Source organism: Phocoena sinus, chromosome 3 (genome assembly GCF_008692025.1).
Source record: "Phocoena sinus isolate mPhoSin1 chromosome 3, mPhoSin1.pri, whole genome shotgun sequence".
In the NCBI taxonomy this organism is placed as follows: domain Eukaryota; kingdom Metazoa; phylum Chordata; class Mammalia; order Artiodactyla; family Phocoenidae; genus Phocoena; species Phocoena sinus.
The window spans coordinates 66,846,496-66,864,950 of NC_045765.1; the positions used below are offsets into that span (position 1 = coordinate 66,846,496).

General features: G+C 41.3%; 1 protein-coding gene across 3 annotated transcripts in view; it reads right to left on the minus strand.

Annotated features, from left to right (window-relative positions):
* Positions 1 to 18,455, minus strand: part of MEGF10 (multiple EGF like domains 10) — a 393,852-nt gene that overhangs the window by 32,796 nt on the left and 342,601 nt on the right. For all 3 annotated transcript variants that reach the window (XM_032627808.1, XM_032627809.1, XM_032627810.1), the window contains 5 exons: positions 13,199 to 13,411; positions 6,486 to 6,660; positions 5,075 to 5,195; positions 4,112 to 4,275; positions 1,743 to 1,845 (listed from right to left, as the gene is read on the minus strand). In XM_032627808.1, coding sequence (XP_032483699.1) covers positions 1,743 to 1,845; positions 4,112 to 4,275; positions 5,075 to 5,195; positions 6,486 to 6,660; positions 13,199 to 13,411 — 776 coding nt within the window. The remainder of the gene's footprint in view (positions 1 to 1,742; positions 1,846 to 4,111; positions 4,276 to 5,074; positions 5,196 to 6,485; positions 6,661 to 13,198; positions 13,412 to 18,455) is intronic.

The following is an 18,455-nucleotide window of genomic DNA, read 5'->3' on the forward strand; positions in this document are numbered from 1 at the left end:
GGGCTTGTTACCATCAATTTCTCTTTTAGAGGACAAGTTAAAAACTATTCTCGAGGATACTGAAGAATCACCAATATGGAAGCAGCTCTGTCTTACAAATCCCTCTCTCTTCTCTAAATATATATACAAATATATTTAGACACAAATATATACAAAGGCACACACAAATGACTTCCAATGAGAATATAATTTTAAACGAAAGTTTTGGTGCATTTATCTACCTCTAATCCTGTCTCCAGTTTAACAGGATTTCACTCTAAGTCAGCAGCAGCATTTAACATTTCAATTTACTTACAGAAGAAATGTTCATCAATATATTCAGTTCATTCTTTCCAATATCCGATAACTTTCCTATTGCATTCCCATTAGTAATTTTTCTTAATGAGTGTTTAAAATTTTATTTTTTGCCTTCTTTTGTCTTCTTAGAACACCCTTGAATTGACGTATCAAAAAGAAGAGCAAGATCCCAATTTGCTTGGGCATTTAGTGCCATCTCCCAAGTCTATATATCCTAAGTAAAAACATGGTTCTTCTCCCAAGACCACTGTTAGTTTGATAAACTTCCTGGCTGAAACCAAGAAGCCATATAAATAAGGAGAAACTTCTACCTTGTGGTTAGAAAATTTGTCCTCAATCATATTATGAATTTTTTTTTTTTTTTTGCGGTACGTGGGCCTCTCACTGTTGTGGCCTCTCCCATTGCAGAGCACGGGCTCTGGACGCGCAGGCTCAGCAGCCATGGCTCACGGACCCAGCTGCTCCGCAGCACATGGGATCTTCCTGGACCGGGGCACGAACCCGTGTCCCCTGCATCGGCAGGCGGACTCTCAACCCCTGCACCACCAGGGAAGCCCCATATCATGAATTTTTTTTTTTTTTTTTTTTTTTTAAATTGGGTTGAACTATTTTTTTTTTTAATTTATTTATTTTTGCTGTGTTGGGTCTTCGTTTCTGTGCGAGGGCTTTCTCTAGTTGTGGCAAGTGGGGGCCACTCTTCATCGCGATGCGCGGGCCTCTCACTATCGCGGCCTCTCTTGTTGAGGAGCACAGGGTCCAGACGCGCAAGCTCAGTAGTTGTGGCTCACGGGCCTAGCTGCTCCACGGCATGTGGGATCCTCCCAGACCAGGGCTCGAACCCATGTCCCCTGCATTAGCAGGCAGATTCTCAACCACTGCGCCACCAGGGAAGCCCCCATATCATGAATTTTTAAGACAAATATTATTGTAAGAAATATTTCTAGTAATAAATATTTTAATATTTGCATATTAACCATAAAATTATTTAATAGTTTTGCCTCACTGAGGTGAACTTATTTTCTTATGGTTTATTTCAATCATTCTTTCCTCAATGCTCAAAAATACCACAGAGGTCTTGCTAAACTCTTCACAGCAATTCACAATTTTCCCCTCTTGATGACGTGAATTCTGATAGATTATTGGGTTGGCCAAAAAGTTCGTTCAGGTTTTTCCGTAACATCCATACCAGAAGGCTCAAGAGAATTGCTCTTGCCTGATTCAACAAAAAGTCATCCCTGGATTACAGATTAATTAGGCCTAGCAGTAATACTTCTTGGGTAAAAAATTTGTCCGCTTCCTGGAGACTTTACCATATTTTCAATTTTTTCTGAAAAGTTGACCTGTGCATGTTTCTCTGAAGTAGCAAGGAACAGCGCTAGGCACAAGTTGGCGTGTTTCCCATTTCAAGTAGTTTCCCATTTCAAGTAGTGGCCCTTGGTTCTCACCTGACCATCCGGGGAGGCAGCGGCAATGGCCCGTGGTGGGGTGGCAGCCATCCGCATGGCTGCAGTCACAGCGCTCGGCACAGTTCAGCCCATACGTGCCATCCTGCATGGAAGATAGCATTGAGGGATGGGAATCCCATGGTGGGAGATGAGAGGGACCTCAGTCAGCCGTTTCAGAAACAGCACCCTCCCCTCCCAAACACCTCTCAGCAGCATGCATTACAATCACCTCTTCCCATGTCTTCTTGGCCCCCCAAATATAGGCTAGGCTGCAAGAGGTAAGCATTTTTAAATCGCTCAAACCTTAGTTTATGTCTACCATACGAATGGTGAACCAACTATGCCAAACCAAATATAGGTAAACATGCCAATTAATTAAAATAATATTTATCTTACCATGAGTCATAACTCATAAAAATATTATCTTTTTGTTCCTAAAGATTTTTATAAAATATTTCAGTACTCCTTACAGGGCATTTATTTTCCCCCATTGAGGTATAACTGACATACATTTTATTAGTTTCAGGTCTAAAATATAATGATTCGATATTTGTTTATATTGTGAAGTGATCACCACAATCAGTTAACATCTGCAACCATACACGGCTCCAGAATTTTATTCTCCTACAAGGCATTCTATTCATTAGTGAAAAGGGAAGTCCCTGACCCACATAAAGAAAGCCTAAAATTAAAAAAATAACAGTTCTAATGATGAAGCTCATTTCCATAAATTGCCAATGAGATACATAGAACTAGGAGAAATTAACATCTTTTGTCACTTTTCCTAATTAGCATCCTCCTCTCCATGATGCCATCTAAACCACATGAAACATTCTGATTCAACCTCCTGAGCCAGGATGCAGTGTGTGTCGGCACCACCCCCACCCCCACCCCCACCCCCGCCCTCATCCCCTCCCAGACCTTAATGTTTTCACATGCACGTCCGCGTTGGTGGTCCAGCAGAGATGAGACTCTTCACGGACGTGATCATTTAGTTTGTGGGAGAGGAATGAAAGTTCTGCATTTATAAGCCCTGCTCTTTTGCCAGGTCCTGACTGAGGGAGAGTACTACAAACCTCCCACAGCACCAAGCTGCAAAATTACCAAGAGGGAGGCACCGAGAACCAGCATTAAACAGGTAGTGGGTGTTAGATGGCATAATCATTTGTCTAGTGCTTACTAAAATAAAATATTAAAAAAACATTTTTAGGTTCTACTAATGTTTGTTCTGGCTTATAGGATTTAGCTTTGCTACAGTGTGAGCCACTAAACCATCTTCAGCCTTTGCTGATTTATTATTGCATCTAATAATATACCAAAAAAAGGACTGGGGGCTTTGCTTTGTCCACACTCAGACTGGGAGTGAAGGGTGATCTTCAAGCCCACCTCAGAGCACTGATAATCTGTTCACTGGTGGATGACAGGAGGCAAAGCTAAGCTAACTTTGTCCTAGGGGTTTGGAGGGCACGGAATAGCCCCCGGTGAGGTGCTCTCTAGCTGCCAAATGGGCTGCACTTAATGAGGAGGAAGCCCAGGGAGAAAAGCGCTCTGTGGAAGGACCCCCTCGAGGGGGCCAGTTCATGGGGTCATGGTGTCACCTCACCATCAGATGATCCCCGGGAGGCAGAGAACACACACCACTGAGAGAATGCTTAATGGCTTGGGAGCATAGGGAGAGAGAGCAATGGAAAAGAGGGAAGGAAACTGACCCCGTGCGTGAGAGGAAGCAAGTGAAATGGGCTGTTACTACAGAATGCACTACCCATTGCCCACCCTGTTGGCCTGCGGCACACTCGGCACAGGGGTTCTGATGATGGGTGCCTCCAAAGTAGGTCAAGGGAACAGAGTCAGCCTTGAACCATGGAAATCTATGGAGATTTGTGTGACTTCAGAGATATCTGTGTTAAAAGGCAGCTGTTTCCAAACCTTTCCCCACCTCACTGAGGCTTTCTGTGACACCATCACCACCCCCCTTTCAATGTCCTGACACTTTCCACCCCAAAGCCTGGAGGATTTCCATTATAATGGAAACACAATATTTGGAGAGTTGACAGGCATGCACTGGGTGTTTCACAAATGCTGGTTACTGGCTGCCACGAAGATATGGGTATATTAGAATAGAGAAAACAGAGCGGAATGGTGGCAGGAACCAGGAGAGAGAGGAAGGGAGGGATTCTCACAAAGCTGCCTAACTAATTTCCACATCTATTCCTTTTCCTATCCTGTATCCAATCTGAGTTGAAACACCTCAATTCTTCTAGTAGTCACTATGGTTTGGTTCACTACCAGGCACTTTAAATCATGAAGTCTGCAAAAATAAGCTAACCCTCTGGCATCAGCTCCTCCCGGCCCTCCCAGTTGGGTCATACCTGGCAGGGAAATTCACATTTCTCCCCACGCCATCCAGGTGCACAGGTGCAGGTCCCATCCAGGGTGTTGCAGGCTCCGCCGTTGAGGCACTGGCATGTTAAGTTACAGCCAAAGCCCCATGTGCCACTGGGACAGCTGATGGAGCAGTCCACCCCGTGCCAGCCTGCCACGACAAGAGTGCCAGGGCACGTGAGCAAACAAAGGCAGCAGGGAGCTCTGCCCAGCCTTTCCAAGCCACTCTTCACCTGAGAAACATCTCAGAGGTGCACAGAAGTGCCCCTGCCACAGCTCAGGGAGCATTGGCTCTGCCATGTAAAGCCTCTACCAGAAATGAACTAAAGCACCCGCACAGCTGTCAAGGATGCCAACACTGAGAGGCACTACCGGGCTACTGGGGGAAGAGAGATGAAGTGAAGATGCACAATGTACATCACTATCTAGTGCGCAGTGATGCATTGTGGGGTGCTGAGTTTTGTTCAGGTCAGCAAATGAAATATTTATATGGGAGGGAGAAGGAAAGTTTGCGTTTGAAAGAACAACCCCATCTTTAAAGCAGGAGCCCATGAACCATGAACAGTGAGTATCCAGGATGCCGGCTGCTGCAGCAACTGTGAATAAACACGATCCGGCCCCCACGTACAATCAGGTGCTTGGCTGCATTCTTGTCAGGACTCCAGGCCAATCAATTTAGGGGAATGGACACATGTCTGCTTGCTTACGCTTCACCAAAGCACAGAGACTCACAGACTTTTGGAGCTGGGAGCGACTTCAGAGATAATCTCATGTGAGCCTCTCCCTTTGACTCACGAAAGCAGGAGAGCTCTCCCTGGCTAAGGGTCTTGCTGAGTCCAGGCACTGTATTTCTGCACAGCTGGAGCTAGAATCCTAGTTAATGTTTCTTTCCTGTGCTTTTAGGAGTTAACAGGACTAGGATCAGGTAACAGACTCATTCACCCACTCACCTGCTTTGCAAGTACAAGACCCATCCACAGGAGAGCAGACAGCATCGTTTCTACAGCCGCAGAGAGAGGAACAATTTATCCCATAGGTTCCCAGAGGGCATGGGGTAGAGCAGTCAATTCCCTAGATGGGCGCAAATAGGAAAATGCATGCAATTTTACCACGTGAAATAAGGCCAACACAAATGAACAAAAATATATCTTGTCCATTCTAATTACAGTCCCTCTCTAATTTTAACACATTGTATTTTTAAGAGTTGTTATAACATCACCACTATACTAATTGTACAGATTCAAGGGCAATGCTAGCTGGCCTATATTTAGAATACAGTATTGAATAGGACCCCAAAAAAGCCTGCTGCCTTCATTAGTTTTCCTTGGTAGCAAATAAATTCAAAACCCTCTGTCCTTGCTCAGACAAGTAGATATAGAACAACAAACTGTAGCTGTACAATTACTGTCAATAAACATAAATATGAACTATACATTAAATTGCAATGCTTCCTAGACTGCCTTGTATAACATGTAATACGATTAGTGGGTGAGGCGAAGGAATAGAACACACTCAGCCAGCAGCATGATTCAATTTATTATCTGACAGGGAGCGTTAAACATAGAAGTTGGTTACCAAAGGTGACTGGAGGTCACCCTCCTTTAAAAACAGAAGACTCTTAAGGATAATTCAAGGGCTCAACCAAAGAATTGTGACACAGGTTAGAAAATCCTGTAAAGATCTCAGCTCTGAGACTTTATGACTCACTCATTCTATATTATGTGCTCTGGAGTAATCATCAACATTCTTCACAGTTTAATGTTCTCTTAAAAAGGGGAGAAAATAACTCAAGAACAACCCATTTTCCTTCAAAACAAAAATTTCTAATCTGTTGCTAAGAAATCCTGGAAACTAGGCAAAATTCTTCTCTGTTAGCTTATAGGCATATTTGAAAGGTCTAGATTCTCAAAGGGACTGAAAAACTTATATACTACTAATCCTTGGATATTAATATATAATAAATGCTAACGATGTAGTATGCACCTTCAAATTGCATGGAATTAAAACAAAAACGGTTGACAATAATACATATCCTACTTGGAAAATTTCTTTGCTACCTATAAAACATGATAAAATAATTACAAAAGGAATAATTAAAATACATCTTACTTCATGACATATATTAATTAAATAATTAAATATTAATGCCACTTTATAGTTTCACCGGCTTGCCCAGTCATCATTCTCAGGTAAGTATTTATATCTCTTATTATTACTTTTCTCTTCATTTTCTTTCTTGTTAATGATGCGATTGATTTTTAGCACATTCATTGGACTTCAGAAAAGGTCATATAAATCATGGTATCAATATGCTCCAAGCTGCACCCCTTATCTCCTTCCTCCACAGCCCAAGCCACTCACTTTGAATCCTGGGGCACAGGTGCACTTTCCTGTCACACTGTCACAGTCAGCCCCGTTTTGGCAGCTGCAGATCTGTTGGCAAGCTTCCCCGTAGAATCCAGGAGAACATGTCTCATTACAGTAGAGTCCTGACCAGCCTGGCTTGCAGGCACACTCTCCAGACATGGGGTGACAGCTGAGAGATGTGGATGAAAGGAGCAAGTCACTCTCGGGTAAACATGACACCCAAGGCCCGTGCAAATGTTGCTTTAGCCATGATCATTAAATGTGTGGGTAATTCCATGCACGATAATTTAAACTTCATTCCCAGTCTTGGTATGATTTAATTAATCGGCTGAAACCTGACTGGTACCACAAATGTTGCATGAAATCAGCATCATGTTCTAGCAGGATGACTCTAAACAACTGTGTCCTTTTGTCTGAAACTCAATTTAATTTTTGTAAAGTGAAAGCACTAATTTGATAAGATGTCAACTAGAGGAGACTATCTAAAGAACTCCATCCAATGAACACTACCAAGTCAGTTCACCAGAGTGATGTCCAAGGAACTCCAGGAGCAGCGACCTTTTCAGGCTATTTCTTCTCTCAGCTCCCCATACCTGGTGGCGGAGCAGCTGTCTCTACCTGAAACAGCAGTCGCATTGATGGGCCGGGCGGCCAGCTGTCACTCCATAGCAAATGGACACATCAGCTGCGCTAAGAGGCACGGGTTAGTGAGGCTCACACAACAGGGTGCTCTGTAACGCTCAAAACACATGTGCTTCTCGCCAAAGGAAAATCTGAACAATCAAACTAGCTCTGCTCACAACTGAAAGACTGTTGAAGATGGTCTTTCTCCTCTGATGGAGATAAAACCCTCCCCTTAACTCAGGCCAACAACAAAACCCACTGTTTCATCCAGACATTTGCTAAATGACCTCTCACCGGAGGACTGTTCATAGATTTTCTGCAAAGAACCATGACCTGGAAGGGATGAAGACTGAGGCTGTACATTCCAGCTCTCCCACTACCTGGTCAACATTAGTGAAAACACATAACCTCCCTGTGCCTGACATCCTAATCTGCTAAGTGAGGGTCTCAGCTACACCCCATAATCTCATTTCCTATCTCTTTTTCTTAAAGAAAAGGCCTATGGGTTACATAGTTTGTTACTCATTTTTAGAAATTTATTTAAATATACTTTTAGGCCCCTATTGCGACTAAGTGCCCAGAAGCAAAGGCCTAGGCATCCGTCACAAGCATTACTCAGGAAACATGACAGGAAGAAATATTCAAGCACAACTCTATATTTAAGGTGGTTTCTTGGGTATATAAGGTTTGGACTCATAAGACAAGAGTTTGAATCTCAAATCAACTTAGATCTACTCAAATCTACTTATCTGCTATTTATCCTTGGGCAAAATACCTGGCATCTCCATGACTTGTCAAATTTAACCATCAAACACGGAGCTCTGGTTCTTCCCTTTCTTCATTCCTCACTCAGTGTTTCCTTTCAACTGCTTTCCACTGAAGTAATGGCACCACCAGCCACTCAGTGGTTTAAGTTAAAAACCTCACAGTTATCCTTGATAACTCCTTCTCCCTCAACTCCCATATTAACTTCATCACTAGGACCTAACCATTCTAACTCCAAAATATGTCTTGAATCTATCCACATCGCTCCATCTTCGGTGTCACCATCCCACTCCAAGGCAAGGTCATCTTTCTCCTACACTCCTGAATAGCCTTCCAACTTTCTTCCCTGCATTCACTCATGCCTCATCACCTAAAAAGTAGATCAGACGGTATCATCTTCCTTAAAATTCTTCAAAGACTCTCTTTGAAGACTACACTCAGAATAAAATCCATACTGTTTAATACAGCTAGAGTGAAGATTATTTATTGTCTAAACCAGGACATTTTTAAGAGTGAAGAGGGAGTTACTAATAATTACATTAGGGCAATAGGCCTAAACCAAACAGTTCCTGTGACACCAGATATATCATGACCCTAAATATAGCCCACTGGCCTTTAGCATTTGGCTACTGCCTTCTTTCCGACCTCTTCTTTCATTGTTATTCTCTCTTTATTACTATGTTCAACTGCAATAGATTTCTTTTAGTTTGTAAGAGCATTGAGGTTTTTCAACTTAAGGGCTTCACATGGGCTATTCCATATGCCAGGAATGCTGTCTCCCCACTCCTGGCCTAGCTCTCTCCATCTTCTCCTTCCAGTCTCAGCTTAAATATCTCTTACTTAGAGAGGCCTTCCCTGACCACTCATGCTTCAGTTAGGTCTCTCCTATTATTCTCCTTCATTGCACCCTGCTCATCTCACTTATCACAATCTGTAATCTTATGTTTATTTTTATAATCCTTCCCCTGTCTTCTTTCCCCTCTAGACTTCCAGCTCCATGAGGACAAGAATTCAGGGTGTTTTGTCACCTGGCCGTGGGCACAGTAGCCCACAGTAAGCACTGATCGAGCGAACAAGTGAAACTGTCAACAGTTGATGTGTGGCGGGGTCTGACTCCAGGGATCGTGCTTTCCCACACAAATCTGCTTCCCCTGATCTCTCGAAGTCATCCAGCAATGTTAAATTATAATCTGTATGTCTGCATACAAAGGCCAGATTTCCCCTAAAATTAGTTTTTTAAATGTCAAATTTATGACTTAAAAGGAATCACCATTAATTGCAGGAGACAGTCACTTAAGTGACATTTATGATGATATTGTAAGCAGGTGCACAGACTAGCACTGAATGTATGCTAACACCATGCTAAGCAATCCATGTGCATGATTTCATTTAATGCTCACAGTGTTAGGTATGATTCCATTTTATAAATGAGGGAAGAGAGACCTGGAAAAAGGAATTTATTCAAAGTCTTGCACAGGTAGTGGCAGAATCAAACTTGAACCCAGATTTCTTTCTTTGTTTTCACACCAAAGGAAAAGGAAGTTTGATAGCAGCCTGCTAGGAGGTCTATATATGAAAAAGAATTGCTAAAATTTAAATTTTAAAACTGCAAGGATAAAAGGGGTAGCAGGACCAATAAAAGCTTGTATTGTGCAAGAAGCATGGACAAATTTAAGTTTATTTTAGAAAGGCCCTACATATGACAAAAAGAAAAGAAATATTCCAAGTGATGGATTGGTTAAAGTAGTTCACCTTAAGATACTATTTTAAAAAAGGACATCTTTTGATAGAAAATATTATTCTACATTAAAAGGTAGAAAATAATATTCATGGTATAGATATAAATGTTAAGCAGAATAGACAATTCGGGGACAGAGAATTGAACTAAGCTAGAGGCAGGCAGAGAAATTGATATTCAATGCCCCCCACTGAGTATTAGTGCAGCACACTGGTTCTCAAATTGATTGACACCAAAATTAGTATTCTGCAATTTGTAATTATATGTAGGAAGCCAGAGCACTTTGGAGGCATTTGATGGGTTCTCATGCAGGCAGCTTAATTGGTAATGAGATTTACGTGTTGTTGTTAGAGCAGCAGAGTGGAGGTTGAAGGGTAATATCCTCCTACCTGATTTCTTTCTAAAGAACAGATTGCTTTGTGTAATATGAAGATCGGATTAAACACAGATAGGAATATCTACCGTTTTTTACACATATATAACTAGATAAAAATATTCTAGTAAAGTTTTTCAGTTTAAGAGTTAAATTATTACAGGTATCCCATATAATATTGGCTAAAATAGAATGAATCATTGAACTTCCTTTTATTCATTTCCTTAGATATTATTCATGCTCAAGTATATGACAATTAGGTGGCATTTACAAATAGGCACACCCTGATTGCCCACAGCTATTAAATGTCCTTATTAACAAGAGCTAATATACATATCCCACGTGGAATCTCAGTGGATCTTGAATTTCGTTTTCCTGTTCAGAATCATTTCCACTATAAAAGTTAGTTTTAAGAAGTCCAGTTCACAGAGAGTGTCCTTAGGCTCTATAACAGTGCTGTAATTTAAAATACTAATATCACTTATAAATATATTTAAATTCATTTCAACCTTATGATAGCTTGCAAAATAAAAATGGCTACAAACGCTTTGTAAATCCTCCCACTAAGAGGTGGAGTGTAACAAATCTGGACTTGGTTGTGTTACCTGCTTTGTCTAAAAGGACATTAGCAAACATGACAATAACCAAAGGTTTGAAAAGTGTTTCCATGTTGGGGCTTGCCCTCTCTCTTGCTGCTGTTGGAAGCCAGTCACCACTTACAGAAGCCCAGGCTAACCTGCTAGACGCTGGGGACATATGGCTCAGTCACTCTCATCACCTAGCTAAATGCTAGACTTGTGAGTGAGGAATTCCAGGAATTCCAGCCTCTAGTTGATTTTCCAGCTGAACATAGGCAGACCAGCAGAACAACCACCAAGCTGAGCCCAGCCCAAAGAATCAAGCAAAAAATCATCAGTTAACAAATAATTGTTGTTTTAGACCACTAAGTTTAGGGTAGCGTTTTTTTTTTATGCAGCAAAACTAACTGATACAAACCCTTACTCAAATATACGGCTTCAATATATGTCAATACAGACATATCCACAGAACTAAAAATTTACTTAAAGACACTGTAAACTGATAGTATGCATTAGTTATTTCATTAATTATGACAAAGACTTTTAGGATAAATGTACATCATGTATTATGCAATAGTAAGCTACACTCTTGCCTGATTAAATGGTAAGTTAGACTTTCAATTAATACAAAGATTCTATGCCTTTTGGTTCAAAGGGAACCTTGTGTTTCTAGGAATTTTACATAGAAGTTCAAGATATAAGAATAGATGGGTGGCTTCAACTGTGAATTCAAAAAGGCAGAGTCATATAATCAACATTCAACTGGTCTTAACAGAAATCTGTACAAGCTGATTTTTAAAAATAGCTGTCATTATCTAGAGAAGCCACTTCATAGGCTAATTGTTTTTTAATCTTCTGATTATTTGTTATACATTATTAGACAGATTTTAGTGTTCTTTTGATCTATGTGACTATCAAATAAGTTCATGTACTTGTTTGTTAAAGCATACATACTTAGGTACACATGACCTATGTCAAAATTATGTGGTACTGACGTCAACCTAAAAACTGTCCACTTGCACCTTGCAGCTACTAATATGGTAACTAATTCCAACAAAATCAACATTTCCTCTGCTTCTCCAATCCTTCTCATAGCGGAGATCCTTCGTATAGGTTTATTAATCTATTTGATTTCAGGCTGCATCTGTATACAACGAAACAGCACACTGGCATTAAAAAGTCCTTAGCCATTACTAATGACTTGAGCCAAACTAATGAGCCACACTTATGACTTGTCCCTAATCCTGCCAGCTCCTTCAACACTAAAGAGTTGAAAAACAAAAACAAAATCCTGCAGAGATTATTCATTTTTACTCCCCAAACTGTCATGTAAAGAGTGGCAATATTTTCCAATGAAGAAAACCAGAAGTTGACTAAAGTAGCTTACTAAGTTGCTTGAGGCACATTAAGAATGCACTTCTTGGGCTTCCCTGGTGGCGCAGTGGTTGGGAGTCCGCCTGCCGATGCAGGGGACATGGGTTCTTGCCCTGGTCCGGGAGGATCCCACATGCCGCAGAGCGGCTGGGCCCGTGAGCCATGACCGCTGGGCCGGCGCGTGCGGAGCCTGTGTTCCGCAACGGGAGAGGCCACAGTAGTGAGAGGCCCGTGTACCACAAAAAAAAAAAAAAAAAAAAGAATGCACTTCTTTGATATGTCCCACTAAAATGTATTTCAGCACACACACACACACACACACACACACAGTGCAAAGTCCTTTTCTTTTTCTTTTTGGCTCCCAACAATGGTTTAAAGAAGAGACCCACTACAGGCTTCTATTTACTTTTAACTTTTGTGCATTTGAGATTTGACGTGGTCACAAGTTACCTTTCAGAAACATAAATGAAGTAACAGTTGTGCTGAACGCAAATGAAGGTAATTCTGGTGTCATCTGAACTGCTATATAATGCACTGCATTTTTCTCAAACTCAACTTTTCCAGCAGTATGCAAACGAGGCCCAGAATTTTAAGTGATATGTATCTGGTCCTTGGGAGAGGGAGAGGAAGAAACAGTTGGACAGATATTTTCAGGGGCAGACAAGGTACAGAGAAGTGGGTGGGATCTTGGTTTCCTGTTCATAAATTCTTCGAGAAATTTTTGAGCCAAAAGACTCCTGTGAATTCTATGTCCAAGTAATCAATTCTGAACACATATCTCACATGTGACAACCACACGTGACACACTGTCACAAAACTTCCACCACTACACTTCCTGGCTAGGCACATGTCAAGTGAAAGAGGCTGCAGTGAGAATCATTTTGTGATAGTTTTACATACTAAACTGGGCTTAACCTATGTCTCTCATTGTATCTTTGCTTCTAAGGGAATGTCACAAAATCCCTCTCTTAGGGATACATTCTACTAACCTCAGCAAGTTTAATATTTTCTGGTGGTCATTAACAGAGAATAGGGTTTCATATCCATCCACAGCCATCTAACAATTTTAGCACTTCTGACTTGTTCCATTAAGTAGAAAAGACTTCCGTTTACTTAGTGGTTCCTGCCCTGGATGACCCAGAGGCGAGAAGGGTCTCAGGGTGGAAATCTCTCTGCCGATCCCTCCTTCTAAATAGTGGACACTGCGGTGAAAACTTTAATAGGACACATCATTCCAGGGGAAGCTGACCCTCACCTATGAGTGTTGTCCAGGTGGCAGGGACACCACTTGTCACATTTGATGCCATAGAGCCCTTCTGGACACAGGCGCGCCTCACAGCGGTCGCCAGCAAAGCCTGCTTCGCAGAGGCAGGAGCCGCTCACGTGGTAACACTTCCCTCCATTGACACATTGGCAGGTCTCTGCACAGCGAACTCCGTAGGTGCCAACGGGACACTCATCCTGGCACCTGTCATGCAGGAGGCAGGAGCATAAGATAGATTAGTCAGTGCCTTGTGAAAATAAACAGTTGATTCAGATAGGCTTTGTTATGTTGACAATGATATCCTTTTTGGATTTGACATTTATTTGGTAATTGTACCATTACAGATATGAAAAGCATCAAGATAAATTATAGTAGTAACAGTAGTATGAACTGTTTAAAGAAATAGCAAAAACAAAATAAAATTATGAACTTGGGATGAAAAGCAGGTTTTACACCTAGTCCTTGCTAAAGGCATACATAGCACTTTAGAAGATACCAGGAAAGGGAGAAAATGAACTGCCCTAGTGTGAGTCCCAGCCCATCATTAGGGAATTAAAATATATGCTTTCTCTAAAAAAGAATGAAATAATACCATTTGCAGCAACATGGAAGGACATAGAGATTATCACATTAAGTAAGTCAGACAGAGAAAGACAAACATCATACACCACTTATATGTGGAATCTAAACAAATGACACAAACGAACTCATTTACAAAACAGAAACAGACTTACAGACATAGAAAACAAACTTATGGTTACCAAAGGGGTAGTGGGCAGGGGGAGATAAATTAGGAGTTTGGGATTAACAGGTACACACCACTATATACAAAATAGGTAAACAACAAGGACCTCCTGTATAGCACAGGGAACTATACTCAATATCTTTTAATAACCTAAAATGGAAAAGAATCTGAAAAAGAATATGTATAATCACATTGCTGTACACCTGAAACTAATACAACATTGTAAATTACCTATCTTCAATTAAAATAAGGTATATGCTTTCCCCATTTCAAAGAGAAAACTTTGTAGCAAACTTGAAACGAAATATTAATTCTCTTGGCTTTCACATTGACATTAATTTTTAATTTCAGCCATGTATCTGCTCTTTTCAAAGCTGAATGGCAATCATTGCTCCTCATTTAGAAAGTTATGTAGCTAAATAAACAAAGTCCTCCTTAGATGTGGGCAAGTCTGAGCTACTGAAATGAGGTGTCCTCAACTTCAACCTGGGGAACTCCTGCCAGGAGACGGTAGAGATGCTGGAGTCTCAAACACAAAATTTTTATTAAATGGGGTTTTGTCCTCTGTTGGGAAGAAGGGCTACTAAATAGTAAGGAAAAAATTCACTTTATTGTCTTTTTAAAAAATGGCCTAACAGTGCGGTCCTGGCATAAGGATATGCTCTAGGTTAGTTGGATCTGGTGGGAAGCTGAGTTGCTGGAGGGAATTGAGAAGAGAAAATCATCATGGCTCCATGGAACGCAAGACTAGCTATTGGGCCAGCCAAGTTTCTTTCTGACCAGGCAAGGTGACTTGAAGGGACTTTCTGTAGCAGAAGGAGCCCTTTCTGCCAAGGGAGAGGAAGTCGGGGTCTCGCCTACCCAGAGTGCTGCCACAAGCAGGGTACCCTCTGTGAGTCTCAGCAGCCACTTCCCATGTGGCTCTCAAGTCATGCCAGACCCAGAGTCTACAATGTAGGTCAGCACTGCATTTTTTCAAATGGGTACAGGGCAAGAGCAAGTGCATGATAATGAATCCAAGCAGACTTCAAAGCAACAGCAAAGAGGCTGAAAAGCAAACATTTTCCACAAGGCTTTGCATAGTTTTAATGATAGGGTGTGAGGACTACAATACCAAGGCTGGATGGGATTCTATTAAGGGCAGAGGATAAAGCTTGAGAACCCTTTGATATTTTCTCCTTAACTCTGGTTCTGGCATGTATTTAGGGAAAGGGCCTCTTGCAAATTTGGTTTCACAGACTCTAGACATCTTTAGGCTTGTCAATGGCAAGTCTTCAAATCAGCCACTCAACAAAGCATTAGAAAAGTTCTGGAGTAATTGAACCAAGTTTATTTAGCAAAAATCAGATGTGTGCTGCAAAGTTACACATGAGTAAACCTATTTTTAGACCAGAGTATTTTTTAAAGGTACTCTATTTTTAACTTGTAAGAAGCTTTACTAAGCCAAGTCACTTAGTTTACTCCTTAAAGATGTAAACTTTGGAGAAGAAATGCTATAGGACAATCATTGGGCCTCCTCATGGCTCCACTAAAGGCTGGCAAGACAGCTTGCAACCTGTCTGTCCAGACATCCTTGCAAGGCAGTGCCAGAAAAAAAGAAAAAGTTATGCTCAAGGTAATAAATAAAATGTTATGCTTTGGACTCCAGGATTTTAACTCAGGAAAAAGCACAGCTCTAAAAGTGGGGAACAGGGATAAAACGTGAAGCATGGAAAAATGTCTGCCACCAAATGACAGGGGAGCAGTGTGTCTATTCTGTCTATCTTGGCAGGGACTTCCTTCTCTCTGAGAAAACAAAATCCATAATAGCTGGGCCTGACCCATATTTACCTTTTCTAACATATACTTAACATACTGAGTTTCTGTTTTAAATGGCAAAAAGCCATTTGAATTTTACTTACTGAAGTAGTCAGTAAAGTTTGGTTTACCTTCCACTTGTTTTTTGTCAATGTTGTACTTGTAAGATAATCCTATTAATAATAGTTATGTCTGCTTCCACCTACCACACCCAAAATGGTAGGATATCTTTCTAGAAGTAGGTATTTTCCACCTTAAAATAAATGCAATCATGAAGTAGCTTACATCCTTCTCATTGGCTGAATTAAAAGTCTTTGTCAAGCAGTCTTATCTCCCTTTTGGACTCCTTTTTCTAAAAGAAGCATCATTTCCCAACAAATTTTATGCCCTTAATGTTGCTTTTGTGGTCCCATGTGGAATAAGAAAAGTAATTTAGAAGTCATTAAAAGAGGAAATATTTTCTTAGGAGAGATGGCAGAGAGGCAGATAAAAATATAGCAATAAATATTGGCCATAGTAGAAATATGAAAATGTGAAGTTCCTATTTTATTTTTTTAGATTTTGAATAATACCCTGGAATTGGGAAAAATGGACAAGCATTAAGTAGAGCTAACCTAATAAAACATGACACCAATACCCAAACCAGTGAGGGTCACAGGCTTGTTTGAATATCATTTTGATTATCATATTGCATATTGCGTCCTTTTGAGCATGGCCCTCCAAGAGTGACCTGAATAAATGGGCCAAACCATGATTTAGTGTGAAAGAATCACATTCCTCATTAAACTGGGATCAATAGATAGGCTGCCTACCTTTCAAACATCTAGAACTGCTGCTCTGGGGAAATATAAAGAACACTGGGAAAGAGCCAACTTTTCCACAATCCCAGAAGCAGGAAAGAGTTCCTCCATTGAAGGCCAGTTCTGCATCCCCCAATTCCTGTCTCCAATTTTGGACTTCACCTCCTTTGGCCCACATTCTTCTTCACTTTCAGGGTGGTACAGAAGACAGCATGGCAGGCTGGCTTCACCTTAACAGAGTCCATAACTGATCCACGGATCTCTCCACTCAGCTAACGCGTAAGGAGCACCAATTATGCACATGGACTCATGCTAGGCCATCAAAGGCCCCAGTGCGATGATGCCATGACAACCCATCAGCATTAAGAACACTCTTAACCCCTTCAGAAGAATTTTTGTGAGGATCTGAAAGCCATGCTCTCACCACTCATACTTGGCTGTGCCACATGAGATTTCCTCACCACGCTGTCCTCTCAACCGTCCCACAAACCCTACAGCCTATTATGGGGACATCCCATGATGTGCTCTGCCTGCTTACAAGGTGCCCGTTTTGTTTGTTCTGTTTTCTCTCTGGCTGGGAGGGCCGTCCCCACATCCTGGGTACGCTCTGGGCCAGCTGCCTGCGGTGGTACCTGTTTTCCTCTGATCTGACCTCAGTGATCACGTTTCGCTGACTTCTCAAAACAGGGGAAATGGCAAATCCCCAGGCCTTTGGGCTGCTTTCCCCACACCTCCTGCCACAGATCATTCTATAACCACTTATTATTTCCCTTTCACGATGACAAATGTGCTTGTTGTCATTGTGTTGTGTGTGTGTGTGTCTGCATGTGTTAACTCTTGAACCCAGATAGTGAGAGCAGAATTGAAAACAGGAGTCATGTCATCAGTTCATCGGAAAAACAACAGTTATAAAAACAAGTCAAGAAGCAAGTTCCCTCTTCACTTTCCTTCTCTTTCTCTAGCTCTTTGCCAGCTTTGCCTCAAATCTAAAACTCACCTGAAAATTAGCTGTTATCCCCTTTCCCTGTATGTTATGTTCCCTGTATGTTATCCCCTTTCCCTGTATCATGTAAAGATGAGTATAAGCCGGCCTGTATGTTTGTTGATTTTGTGTTTCCCTGAATTTGAGACTTAAATCCCTACAGGGCAAGAAAACCATTATATTTAAATTTTTAGGGTCCAAAAATATTACACAGAACTATTATTTAGGGTTCTGCTTGGTCCCATGCCTCTCCTTTCCTGACTTATCTTTCTATATTAAGATATTAATGCCACATGGATCCAGAACTCATCTAACAACATCATTTTCCAAAATACAATCATAAACCAGGATGTAGGGCACAAAAACTTTCTGAGTAGCCCAATTACATGTTGTAAAAACCATGTGCTAAAGGTGTCAATACTTCATAACATCAAAAAACTAAGGAAAATATGTAGTTATATTAACAAAAGATGAAAAAGTCTTTAATGAAATTAAACAGATACTACTAACAAAAGTTCCTAATAAAAATAGGAATTAAAAAAAAAAAAAACAGGGCTTCCCTGGTGGCTCAGTGGTTGAGAGTTTGCCTGCCAATGCAGGGGACACGGGTTCAAGCCCTGGTCTGGGAAGATCCCACATGCCGCAGAGCAACTAGGCCCATGAGCCACAACTACTGAGCCTGCACGTCTGGAGTGTGTGCTCTGCAACAAGAGAGGCCGCGACAGTGAGAGGCCCGCGCACCGCGATGAATAGTGGCCCCCACTTGCCGCAACTAAAGCCCTCGCACAGAAACAAAGACCCAACACAGCCAAAAATAAAAATAATTAATTAATTTTAAAAAAAGAAACAACACTACTTAAGGGGACTTCCCTCGTGGTCCAGTGGTTAAGATTTCACCTTCCAATGCAGGGGGTGCTGGTTTGA